General features: G+C 33.1%; 1 protein-coding gene across 1 annotated transcript; it reads left to right on the top strand.

The window, feature by feature from the left end:
• The first annotated feature begins 2,350 nt into the window (after positions 1–2,350).
• LOC118049660 (molybdenum cofactor sulfurase) lies at positions 2,351–12,962 on the top strand. Its single transcript, XM_035059718.2, is given in 22 exon segments — positions 2,351–2,593; positions 2,678–2,776; positions 2,864–2,922; positions 3,038–3,198; positions 3,453–3,610; positions 3,931–4,057; positions 4,478–4,580; positions 4,662–4,707; positions 4,863–4,901; positions 4,979–5,135; positions 5,766–5,868; positions 7,901–8,017; positions 8,865–8,942; positions 9,084–9,185; positions 9,455–9,554; positions 9,760–9,861; positions 10,787–10,851; positions 10,941–11,092; positions 11,392–11,624; positions 11,821–11,957; positions 12,383–12,493; positions 12,580–12,962. Coding segments are annotated over 22 exon segments (2,478 nt in total). The 5' UTR covers positions 2,351–2,475; the 3' UTR covers positions 12,691–12,962.
• The last annotated feature ends 547 nt before the right edge of the window (positions 12,963–13,509 follow it).

Genomic DNA, 13,509 nt, shown 5'->3' with positions numbered 1-13,509 from the left:
TGCTAAAAGCTGCTTGGTCTGACTTGATAGGCAGACCCAACGCGACTGGGTCTGGATTGAAAGCCACACCCAAATCGCTTCCAAAAGATGTGCGGTCTTGCTGCCAATGCTATTGGATCTGGTTGGGTAGCTATATATTTCTATATTTTTTTTGTCTCTTTAGATTTTTTTTTTCTTTTTTATTTTTCTTTTCATATGGTAAGGAGGAAATAAATTGATGGAACTTTTTTTATATTGTGCAAAAGTTCGGTAATTATATTTTGTTTTCATTTGAGGCTGAGTTGAATTTTCTTATTAAAGTATGTTTATTTTTACCTTTAAAAAATGCTTTAAAAAAATTTGATTTTTTTTTATTTTTTCTTTAATTTAAATTAATACTTTTTTGATGTTTTAAAAAATATTTTTTAAAAATAAGCATTACATAATAATATAATAGCTAGCATATTGACCTGCGTTACAAATTTTTTTTGAAATGTAAAAATATTTGATTTGGGTTAAAAACAAAAAATATATTTGCACCATCACCATCTTCAAAAAAAGTATTATCTACATTAGCACAATAAATAAAGCATAATGGAGCAACGCCCAATACACTAGCAACTAATTTTTTTTTTTTTTTTTTAATTCAAATTAATATTTTTTGTATATTTTTATATTATTTTGATATGATGATATAAAAAATCAATGTTAAAAAATAAATAAAATATTATCTCAATATATTTGTTAAAAAATATATTTTAAAAAATAACCATTAGGTAATAATAGTATAACTAGCATATTAGCCTGTGCTCTGTAACTTGTCAATAACATTTTCTTTTTCAAATACAAAAATACTTGAGTTGGGTTAAAAGCATAGAATCTATTTACTCCATCACCATCTTCAAACAAAATATTTTCTATAGTAGAACCATGAAGATTGCATAGCAGAGCAGTGCCAAATATATCGACAACTTGTTTATTTTCCTTTAATTTTTGTCCTTTTAAGATATCTCTTATTGGATTTTTTTTGTCTTTAATTTTTTTTATTTTCTTTTATTGATTTTTTTTTTCATTCTGTAAAGAGAAAATAAATTGATATGACTTTTTTTATATTGTACAAAAGTTGGGTGATGATATTTTTTTTTTAATTTCAGGTTGGGTTGAATTTCCTTATTAAAGCATGTTTATTTTTGCGTTTAAAAAATGCTTTTAAAAAAAATTGAATTTTTTTTTTATTTTTTTCTTTACTTCAAATTAATATTTTGAAAATTAATATTCCTTTACTTCAAATTAATTTCCTTATTTTTTATTTTTTTCCTCTTTATATTTTTTTTTCTTTTCTCTTATTGAATTTGTTTTGATACTGTAAAGGGAAATAAATTGATGTGACTTTTTTTATATTGTATAAATTTTGGGTGATGATAAATTTTTTTTATTTCAGATTGGGTTTATTTTTCTTATTAAAACATGTTTATTTTTGCGTTTCAAAAATGCTTTTAAAAAATTTTTGATATTTTTTTATTTTTTCTTTACTTCAAATTAATATTTTTTGAATTTTTTTTTGATATGATGATAGACCCAAGAAGCTAGACCCAAGGCTATTGTAAGGCAACTTTAAAAGGGTGTAGGTGATAAAAGAGAAGGAAAGAAACGTTGGGTCCTGCTGCCTAGCAGGACCCAATATCATTGAGTCCCTTCATCTTTTATAAAGTTAGCGAGTTACCGTGTTGTGAGGTCTTTCATTTGCGTGTGCAAGGTAGTTTTTATTATAGCACTAGGAATCGGTGCCCTTGGTCTAAGCTAAAAAAAGAGTGGCCTCCCCCAGTCTCTTCCAAACATTTCTGCTATATTCGATGCCTCCTTCTGCACTCTAGAAGCTCTAGTAGTCAACCGCTTACTCGATAAAATACCTAATGTTCCTACCTCTAATTATACCTATTAAGAATCTTTGGAAGATTATCACAACTTTGCTTCACGATTCAATTCCTTACTCTCTTGTGAAGAAAGTTAGAGAATCTGATGAGATTTTTGTAGAGAAAGGATTGTAAGACAACTTTCAAAGGATGCTAGTGATAAAAAAGAATGAAAGAAGCATTAGGTCCTGTCATATAATAGAACCCAACTACGTTGAATTCAGCTGCTAACAAGTCTCAGCTGAATTCAGTAGTTTTTGAACTTTTAGGCTGTCATACCTAAAGTTATTTTGAATGTAGCATTGTTGCTAGATCAAGAATACTTAATATATTCTTTATATTTTTTATATATTTTTTAAAGTTATTATTTAGCGGCCTATATGCTAGGAATACTGGAAATTACATTTATAGCGCTGAAATATTCTTCCTTTGTGTTATAAATTGACTTAAGTCCTACACTCCTACCCTGTTATTGCGAGTACAGTTGATACCCGCTAGTAGTTCAAGACTTCAAGGCGTTTTATTTACCACGTGGCTGCCCAAGTGGCTGAAAAAGGAAACAGAGGAGCCAAAAACGAACATCATGGATGCAGACAAGGCTGAGTTCTTGAAGGAGTTCGGTTCCGACTATGGTTACCCAAACGGTCCAAAATCTATCGACGAAATTCGAGCCACTGAATTTAATCGATTAGACCAAAAGGGTCCGTTTCTTTAACCTATAATACTTCTTTTCTTGTTTCTTTTTATAGTTTCAATTTGTTATAATTTTCTTTTCCTCTTTGCAGGTATTGTATATTTAGATCATGCTGGTGCTACTTTATACTCTGAGTTACAAATGGAAGAAATCTTTAAAGATTTCAACTCAAATATCTATGCAAACCCACGTATCCTATTTTTTTTCCTTAATTTGTCTTCTTGATTACTTTGAGCTGTAAATGTGAAAATTCTTTAATTTTGGGTGAAAAAAATAGATAGCCAAAGTGATTCAAGTTCTGCAACATCTGATATTATAAGAGAAGTTCGACAACAGGTAAAGTTCATTTGATTTTGATTGTTATAAGTATTGTTTTTGTGGGTTCTTTTTTTTGTTTGTTGAACCATGAGTTGTTTTGTGTTTTTTTTTTTTTATAATTTTTTATGGGAAGGTGCTTGATTATTGCAATGCATCTGCTAAAGAGTATAGATGCATATTTACTTCTGGAGCCACCGCGGCTTTGAAGTTGGTTGGGGAGGCGTTTCCCTGGAGTAGGGAGAGTTGTTTTATGTATACTATGGAGAATCATAATAGTGTGCTTGGTATTAGAGAGTATCCTTCAATTTGTGGAATCACCTAGCTGTGGGGATTTTTTACTGCTAATTAATTATTATGAGGTACTTTCGGTCAGTGCTTCCCACTCGGATTCATGTGGGGCCAAAGGTAGTTACGACAAGTGGTTCCCACATGAATTCAGGAGAAGGTAAATGTACACTGGGAGTGTTCTCTAATTTCTTGTGTTTCATGCTTTTGTCTTTTTATCTTCATTTGGCTCTCAAGATATGTTCATCCTTGATAATTTTTAGATATGCTCTCAGTAAAGGGGCTGCTGCATTTGCAGTAGATGTTGAAGACAATGTTAATTGAGGTGGAGCATCTGGAGGCGAGGAGGCACGGGTGAAGTTATCACCACATGCAACGCAAAGGAGGAATGAAGCTAAAATTCTAGAAGAGGAGCCATCTGGTAATCCTTGGAAATTATACCCTTAAAATAGCACACAAGAACTTCTATTTAGAAAGTGACAAGACTTGGTGTTTAGTTTAAATCATCACGTCATATTTCTCCTTGGTGATTTTTATAGCATTCAAAGGAAAAATTGAGTTTGGTATGTACTTCCTGTTGGCCTGTCTGTAGGATATTACATGATGCTATAATGAGGGAAAAAGATGGAAGATTATTGATAACATCACAGCAAATGATAGTTTCCCTCCAGCCTATGATTGTGTTGGAGTTTGCTAAGGTAGAGGTCACTTTGTCTTCATCTTGTATTTTGCTTTCTGCAGGAAATGCTTATAACCTATTTGCATTCCCTTCTGAGTGCAATTTCTCTGGTTTGAGATTCAGCCTCGACTTGGCTAATCTTATTAAGGAAAATTCAGAAAGAATTTTGGAAGGCTCTCCTTTTTGCAAGTATGTAAGGTGCTATCTTATTTTGTTATTTTCTATTTTCTTCCGATGATGAGCTTCTTTCTTATGGTTCGCTCCTTCGAGGGAACATACTAGATGCTAATTTGGTTGTATTGATTACCTAGGACTGTCCATACACTCACTCGAAGTAAATAAGTTGCATATCACCATAAACTGATTGGGTTGATTTTAGGCTGAAAATACATTTTGTGTTATGAGTTAAGAAAATGTAAACAACTCGAAGAAAAGAAATCCGTTAATTGCCTTCTTTTTGTGACCTTACCCGTTGACCCTGTTTTGCTGGAGGCCATCAGGAAAGTCTCAGATAAACCCGAACCGAAGTTCTTTTTTCTATTTATGCTGCATATATTTTACTGGTTCTTCAGTTAGCATTGATCAATAGTCTTCTGGTTTGGTAAATAGGGGTCACTGGATTGTTTTGATTGATGCTGCAAAAGGATGTACTACATGCCCTCCTGATTTATCCAAGTATGCTGTGGATTTTGTTGTAATCTCTTTCTATAAGGTATACACATTTTTCTCTCGATTCATGTATTCTTTTAAACTATAATTCCATATTCATGTTTTGCCTTGTTGTCCTGTCAAGCTATTTGGTTATCCAACTGGACTTGGTGCTCTTGTTGTTCAAAATGGTAAGTGATTGATTTTGAAGATTTAGTGCTAGATGTGGTTACTTTTTTTTGGAGGTCCTCTAGATACGTGTACCGATCACTCTATTGGATTACTGATATTTGATGTGAGATGTCACAGTTCTCTAAGTTTCATCTACATTATTGTGATGCTACAGATGCTGCCAGGTTGATGAAGAAGACTTACTTCAGCGGAGGTTTGTGCTTAGATGTGTTAATAATTAAATTCAATACATAATGTCTACTAGTTTGGTTGATTTTAAATGCATTTCAGGCACAGTTGCTGCATCGTTTGCTGACATGGACTTTGTTAGAAGAAGAGAAGGTATTGAAGAGCTTTTTGAGGATGGCACCATTTCATTTCTGAGTATAGCATCAATACGCCATGGGTTCAAAATCCTCAATTCCCTAACTCCATCTATGATGAGTCGGTATGTAAAATATGTCAGGATATTGTGGATTTATTGTACTTTGTTGAATGGAAACACTTGTGATTTGACTATAGCATGTGTTGGATATTGTTTGTTGGAGGAATTTATTGAAAAGGCATTTTAAAGATTAAGGCTTGTAAAGTTTAATCTATATGAATTGCATAATCTTCTATAGCAAGTCAGCCTGTTCTTAGCCATTGTTGTATGAGCAATGTAATGGGGAATCAATGATTTATTTAATTTTTGCATAAGAGATATTGAAATTAGTGCTAACAAGGTTCTCTTTGGTGCTGGTCAATTGTCAAGAAGCCACAAAAAGTGCAGATATTGATTGGGCCCTATTCTTTTATGCCCTTTCTGTTCTGTTAGAGATGGAAATAGTGGACTTTTGAAGGAGTCGAACTACTACTCATGCCTTGTCCATCCTCAGTTTTAGAGTTCGGTTCTGGTGTTTCAATATTCATATCCCACGTTGTAGAATGACAATTTTTATATCTGCTGTGTTGCTTGTCATTTCTTTTAAAAAAACTTCTTAATTGATCTGGTAAATTATAAGGTCATTAGTTTTGAGTTTCTGACATGATTTATGTACCTTGTATAATGGTGCAATACCTAATCTACTTATTTCAGGCATATTGCAGCACTTACCATATATGTCAAGAAGATGCTTTTGGGCCTAAGGCATGAAAATGAAGCTAATGTTTGCATCCTTTATGAAGGTCATACTTCAAAGGTTGGTTCTTTTTTATGATAAATATTAAAGGTCTGTTCATGTGAGTAATTCCATATGTTTTCACATTATTCTAGCTCTTATATGTAGGAATGACATTCAACTAAAGTAAAAGCACTAGCACAATTTTCTTTTATTATTTAAAAGCACATATAGATCATTGTCCATGTTTTGGTTCTCTTTGGAAAATCGATATTTATCTTGAATATGAATACATTCTAAACTTTAGCTCCTATAAAATAGCTAACCGACCATTTACATGCTTTCCTAACAACTAGCCTATAGGTAGTTTCCTAACAAAGGAAAGAATAAGATATTTACAAATATAGAAGGTAATCTAACTCCTTTGACATCCCTCATCAATTATCAAATTGATGGTGATCTAGAGAGTAGTAGTGATATGTGGGAGGGTAATAACTTGATGGTCAAAGGCCTCCTGGATGGAGTGACAGTCAACCTCCATGTGCTTAATGCATTTGTGGTAAACAAGATTGAAAACAATTTGGATGGCACTAGTGTTGTCAGCATGCACGGGTGTAGGTTGAACCTTGGAAAAGCCAAGCTCTGTGAGAAGACTGTGAAGCCAAATGAGCTCGGAGTAGGCAACAAACATGGTGTGGAGACAAAGTCCTTTTTATTGCATTTCTAAGAGATATAAATGCATCACGAAGAAACATACACTAGCTGGTAGTGGATTTCCTAGTATTTGGGTAACTGGCTCAATCAGCATCACTGAAGTTGTGGAGGATCGAAGATTCAAGATGATGTTGGATTCGAAAGATCCTAAAATCCATGCCATAACTTGGGCATCCATGACTTCCCACCTGGCGTGCTGTTCCTTGTCTTTGATTTTGTCAAGAGCAGGGTTGCTGCCATCAACATGGCCCCATAGATCCTTCCCTTTGACAAATATCATGAAGTGGAATGCCCATGCTGATTAATTCTTGCCATTAGAATGAATCAGGAAAGTTTCAGACTTTTCTGAAGATGTGATGCCAAGATTGTTTGATCTAGAATAACTGAGAATAAGGAATTGCACTAGGACTAAGATGGAACTAAGATGGACTTGAGGACAAGAGATATGAAAAACAAACAAAGATGGAACTAGGTTAGGCTGAGAAAGGCTTTTATACAAACATAGAAAACTTTGAGCAGGAAAAGTTGTGTTCCCTCTATGGAGAATCACTATTTATCTTGAATAAAATTACATGCTAAATTCTATCTCCTATAAAATAGCTAACCTACCATATACTTACTTTCCTAACAACTAGCCTACAACTAGTATCCTAAAAAAGGAAAGAATAAGATATTTACAAATATAGAAGGTAATTGTCAAATCTATCTTTAAATAGACAACTAATTCCTTTGAGAATTATAATAGAGATTCATTGTTAAAACTTCATTTTTGTAAGCATAAAAGTTATGCTGTGTTGATTTGCGAGGTTCATTTCTTGTCTCATTGTGGCCCTAATTGCATAGTAGTCAGTAGTTGTTTGGCCCTGATAAGTGGTCACCTTGCAGCTATTGTGTGGTGACTGCACTATATGGTAGATGCTTACCAAACACTGCTATCACTCTACTACAACTTCTTTATCCTACAAAAATAGATGGAAGCTGATTTTAGAAAAACTAGAGTTGTTGCTTTTGTTCGACAGTAATCATAACAAGGCCAAACTGACCTAAGAATATCACATGTAATACTCATTAGGTATGTCAAATTTCCATCCATTAATTCCAGTCTTCATCTCCAGAGTTATGCATCCTAGAATGTGCTGAGTATCAATAATGGAAGATGCATTCCTTATCACTGTGTGATGAATAACTATAATCTATAATCCAGACACTGTTCAGAAATATACTTCACTTTTCTGTCTATGTCATAAGACTGATATACCCTACTTCTTGGGAGTGCTTTTTTCTTTTGTGCATCAATGTATGCAATTATATTTGTATATGCATGCATCTTTTTTTTTATATATTTTAGTTACTTTTACTGGGTTCAATCCTAATACAGTTTGCAACTTTCCTCTTTCAGTTAGTTTGTCATGAATCAGGTTCCATAGTGTCATTCAACTTGAAAAGGCCTGATGGTTCGTGGTTTGGATACAGTGAGGTGGAAAAACTTGCTTCCTTATCTGGAATTCAGTTACGGGTAAAATTTGAGAAATTCTGAGCCATTGGTGCATGTGTGTGTGGGTTTGTTTGCCATCTCTGTGGAATGCTTGCCTCATATCTCTTTTTATTCAATTGCCAATTATCCAAATTGAAACTTTATTCCTATCCCACCATGAGCGGGAAGATCCAGCTGATTTGACTATGTCACTTAACAACTGATATTATCTCTTACTAAAAAAAAAAAAAAGAAATGAGGAGGTGGTCAAATCATTTTTATCAATTAATTATCCCACTTTCTTGTCACCTCTCTTTTCAATTTTTTATTTTATTTTATATTCTTTTCAAATAAACACTTCCTATTTTTTTCTTCAAAATAAAAATAAATAAAAAACAGTGCATGTATATGCTACTGGCAACATGACCCTGTTCTCACACCTTCAAGCATAATAAATACCAATGAGGTGAAATGGGACAGATGATTAAAAAATGACTCTTCAATCAAATCTTTAATCAAAGGGGATTTGCCCATTTTGATTAAAGATTGAGGTGAATTCACAATTGTTCAAATTGTATAATCATCAATTACTGACATTGCTAAATGACCTAAAGCAATTTGATTATAATTCAATTTGTGATGATTATAGGTAGAAAGTTCATATTCTTCAGTCATTGATAAACAATTAGTTGGATCTTTTGATGGACACAGGGTGTACCGTGTTATGCCATCTTTTTTATTAAAATTTTTTACGTGATGTTCACACTGATGTTGATGATCTTGGAGAAATTTAAAGCTGTCAGCATCTAATCAATCTTCATTATGTGATGCTGATAATATTTGCTTTGCTACTTGTCTGTTTTTTTTTTTTTTTTTTTTTTTCCTGCAGACTGGATGCTTTTGTAATCCAGGAGCATGTGCAAAATATCTTGGCTTATCTCACCTGGATCTTCTTTCAAACTTAGAGGTACTTGTTCGCAATATCATACTTAAAGAGACAGAAGAAAGAGTTGATTGAACTGTTATTGCTGGTGTATTAATTTCATTACATTGGTATAATGCAAATTAATGCATTTTAATGCCTTTTTAATTCTTCTTTTAAATTCAGGCTGGTCATGTTTGCTGGGATGATAATGATATTATACAAGGAAAAATAACTGGGGCTGTTAGAGTGTCTTTCGGTTACATGTCTACGTATGAAGATGCCAAGGTAGGTGCTTTACAGTCCAATTTCAAGGAGAAGGGATTATCCGGGTGTTTCTTATTCTTTATATCCATGCAGATTCTATTCTACTTAATTACATTTATAAAGAAATGGCATTTATCTAAATCTTTAGTCGCACTCATGGTTGTTTTAAATGTATTGGTTGTAAGAAAGTGAAGTTCCCAAAGAATTTATCAGATGCTGTTAGGTCTTAATATAATACGGGTTCTTGTTAGCTGATTTCTCTTGCTTTCTTTTCAATTTTGGATGTGCAGAAATTTATTGATTTTATCACAAGTTCATTTGTATCAAAGCCAAATAAGTCAGAAAACTGGAATATGTTGAGAACAAAATCCATCCTCTTGTCAAATGAAGGTTAGTTTTCACTTTGCTTTTCACTCCTGTGAATCTAATCAAATTTTCACATCTTTATACCTTAAAACTCCCAGTGGTCAATAGTAGAGCGTACACATTGATGTTGCTTAATATCCCCTCATAATTTATTAGACTAAAGACTACTGATTTTTTTGTGAAACATGGTCTCCTTCAACTGTCATCTGATTCTTTGCTGACTCTGCAGGCCATGAAAGAAAAGCTGGTTATTACCTCAAGTCTATAACAGTTTACCCAATAAAATCATGTACAGGATTCAGTGTGGAAAGTTGGCCTCTGAGCAGCACTGGTAGCTATTTGTTTTTCTTTTTAACACTACATGAGCCTTTCAATTGGAATGTTGGATCACTGAAACATCTGTATATTTTTTTTTTTCAATTTCTTTGTTTTTGTACTAGGTTAACAAGCATCATTAAAAAAATGAGTATCTATAACAAAATTGAAGATGCAGGCAAACTAGACAGTTTTGGCACTAGGCAAATGCGAAAAGTTCAATGTTTTGTATCTCTCTTTTATCATATTTTCGTTTCCTAATGTTAAGAGAATTTTGTTGCAGTCACTTCCCCACTAGTTTTCAATTTGTTTTAACAGACAGACAACTTATTGGATCTAATTCTGCATATTTATAAGTTTCTTTCTGGAAATGGTATCTGCCAATCTTTTCCTGTAAATTGTGTGGCTGTATCCTGTTTTAGTTATTAAGTGGACATGCGATACACTAAATAAATATGCTAATCCTTGTAACTGTCAGGAAGAGCGCATATACCATATAAAGCTTGAACCTTAGCTATACAGTTAGTGAGATTCCTTAATAATCCCCTCTGACATTATTTGACACAATTAAATGAAGAAACCTAGCCCACAGCTGAAACTAAACTGGCAGCCTTTGAGTGAGTAATGTGCATGACACACACACACACACACATGTATAACGAGTATGATATATATAGCATGTGACCACGCAAATATAATGAGACATGAGACTGTTAGAGCATTCAAAACTTAAAAACTTGAGCTTTCATTTAGCAGCTTTTAAAGTATATTATCCAGCCAAAAATCAATCACAGGTAAGGTGGGATCTAATAGCATATCTTTTTGACTTATTGAAACATTATATTGAGGTGCAGTCTCAACATTTACTGGAATAGTAGATAGAAATCATAGATTATGGTATAGATGAATTGTGTTTTGACTTCTACTGCTTGCTTGAGTAGGTTTGCAACATGATCGAGAATGGCTTCTTAAAAGTCTAACTGGTGAAATCCTTACACAGAAAAAGGTGAACAAAATTATGTTTGTGGAATGGCTGTCATTTTTCTTGTTTTCCTTCCTAGATAAAAGGTTAATATATCAGAATTTCTTTTGTAGGTTCCTGACATGTGCTCTATTAGTGCTTATATTGACCTCAATAAGGGAATAATGTTTGTAGAATCCCCTCGATGTAGAGAAAAATTGGAGATCAACCTGAAGACAGATTCATATCCAGGTGGGATAGAGGAGATTGAGTTGCATGCCCAGAGGTATGGTAATACTGATTTTAAAGTTTTAAGTGCTAGTAGTCTTATGCCTGTGTATTCTGGAATTTTATCAATGTGGCCTTTTTGGTGGACTATCTGAAGATGAGTAATATTGACTTCATTTGTTTTCATAATATTGTGTGAAATGTGAATAATCGGTTGTGAAGTTGTTGCTTTATAAATACTTTTGGAATATTATTCATATTATCTTACTTCTGAATGTTCTCTTAGTTTTATCCATGATAGGAAGCATGGTTCATACTCAGTCTGAGGGTTATGACGGTTGCTTGTTCATGAAGCAGATATGAAGTCCAATACTATGAGAATGATGTCGACTTGTGGTTTAGCCATGCTGTTGGCCATCCTTGCTCTTTATTAAGATGTTGTAGTTCCCAGAATTACTCCAGCTTGAAGAAGGATAAAAGCGGGAACTTGTGCGGAGATGTGGAGAGCAGATTGAATTTTGCCAATGAAGCTCAGTTCTTATTGATATCAGAGGAGAGTGTGTCCGACCTCAACAACAGATTGAGCTTAAGTATGTTCTATTTTGCCCCACAACTTCATATTCACAGAACAAGCTCATACTCGCACTCATTTGGACTGAATAATTTATTTTCCACAAGAAAATGAACTTTGCTAGTTCTGGTTGTTGCATGGAAAGAAATGTGATTTTATTGATGATCATAGAAATATGCATAAAATTGATGAAAAACCATTATTGCTGATAGTAGATGCACAAAAAGGAACTCGTGGAACGCCGGTTCAAATCAATCCAATGAGATTCCGGCCCAACCTGGTTGTATATGGAGGTGAGCCTTATGCCGAAGATGGATGGCTAAATATCAAAATCGGAAATACGAATTTTGTGGTAAGTGCAGTGCACTTGGATGGGACTGTAATTTCTCAAATACTTGAATATTAAAAAACCTGAGCTTGTTGACACAGTACAGTTATATGAACTTGCTATACTTTTCAATGTCCTGTTTAATTTTCCCTGCATTACTTGTTATGTATGGTTTAGAGTCCTTTACAAGTTCATTAGTACCTAGGAGATTCCTTGAGTTTTCACCCTTCTTCCAACACAAGTCCAGAAAACATTTGCAAGTGATAGTCAATTTGATTTGTACTTTTAAGAATGGGAAGTTATAATTTGACTCTGGAATGTAATTACTCGTATTTAAGGGCTACCAGTAAATTGCCTCTGGAACTTAATATAGACAGTGGATAGATATCCATTTTTCAGATTGAGCATTGAATCTCAATGTCACTTCTTTCATTTGCTTTTGTCAACAGTCGCTGGGTGGATGCAACCGCTGCCAGATGATCAATTTAGTTCATCAAGCTGGACTAGTGCAGAAGTCAAATGAGCCTTTAGCAACTTTAGCTTCATACAGGAGAGTGAAGGTTAACCATCACAGCCCTAGTCAAATATGTTATCTTTGTTGATCTCAATTCATAGCATTCAGTAAATTAAATTATGCTCCTAGCAGGGGAAGATTTTATTTGGAATATTGTTGAGATATGAGATTCAGGACAAGATGGGGATGCAAACAGGGTCATGGCTTCGAGTGGGAGAAGAAATACATCCAAATTCAGAATAGGCAACATTGCAAAGCAAGAAATTGCCAACCTATGAAGCAGATATATAAGATCCAATCTCTAGAGCAGTCAAATATACATGCCAACCATTGCAGCAGCTTGGATATATAATATACAACTAGCTTGAGTTTTGAAGTTGATTCGAAGTGACTTATTATATTTAATGTGTCCAAATACACTTGGATGAAAGGTAAAAACGTGATATAATTTTTTTAAAAAAAGCTTGTTATACTTTTTTTTTTCTTAATATTGAGATGATACTAGATTGGATTAATCTCGGTTATCTTATGATAGCTTGGATATATAGTATACAACTAGCTCGAGTTTTCAATTAAATCATGTGAGAGTTGATTTAAAGTGATTTATTATATTTAATATGTCCAAATACAACTTGGATAACAGGTAAAAACATGATATAATTAAAAAAAAAAAATTAGAATACTTTTTTTCTTCTTCTTAATATTGAGATGATACTAGATTGGATTGATCTCGTTTACCTTGTGATCTGGGTCATAGACTTTAATGTGTTTAATAACTTTATTGTTTTTGTAAATTATTTTTATTTAATTTTATGATATCATTAGATGCTTGCAAAATCTAAAAAGGTGTTGATTTGAAATCATGATAACTCTATAAAAAAGTATATATATATATATATATATATATATATATATATATATATATATATATATATATATAAAACTAGGAATTTCATTTCCCAATCAATCTAATAATGAAGAAGAGTGAAATAAAAAAAAATAGAAAAATTAAAGGATTAGAAACTATAAACAAAACTATCAAGTTTGATAAGTTAACCTATT

Source organism: Populus alba, chromosome 7 (genome assembly GCF_005239225.2).
Source record: "Populus alba chromosome 7, ASM523922v2, whole genome shotgun sequence".
NCBI lineage: Eukaryota > Viridiplantae > Streptophyta > Magnoliopsida > Malpighiales > Salicaceae > Populus > Populus alba.
This window is presented reverse-complemented; position numbering and strand designations above follow the sequence as displayed.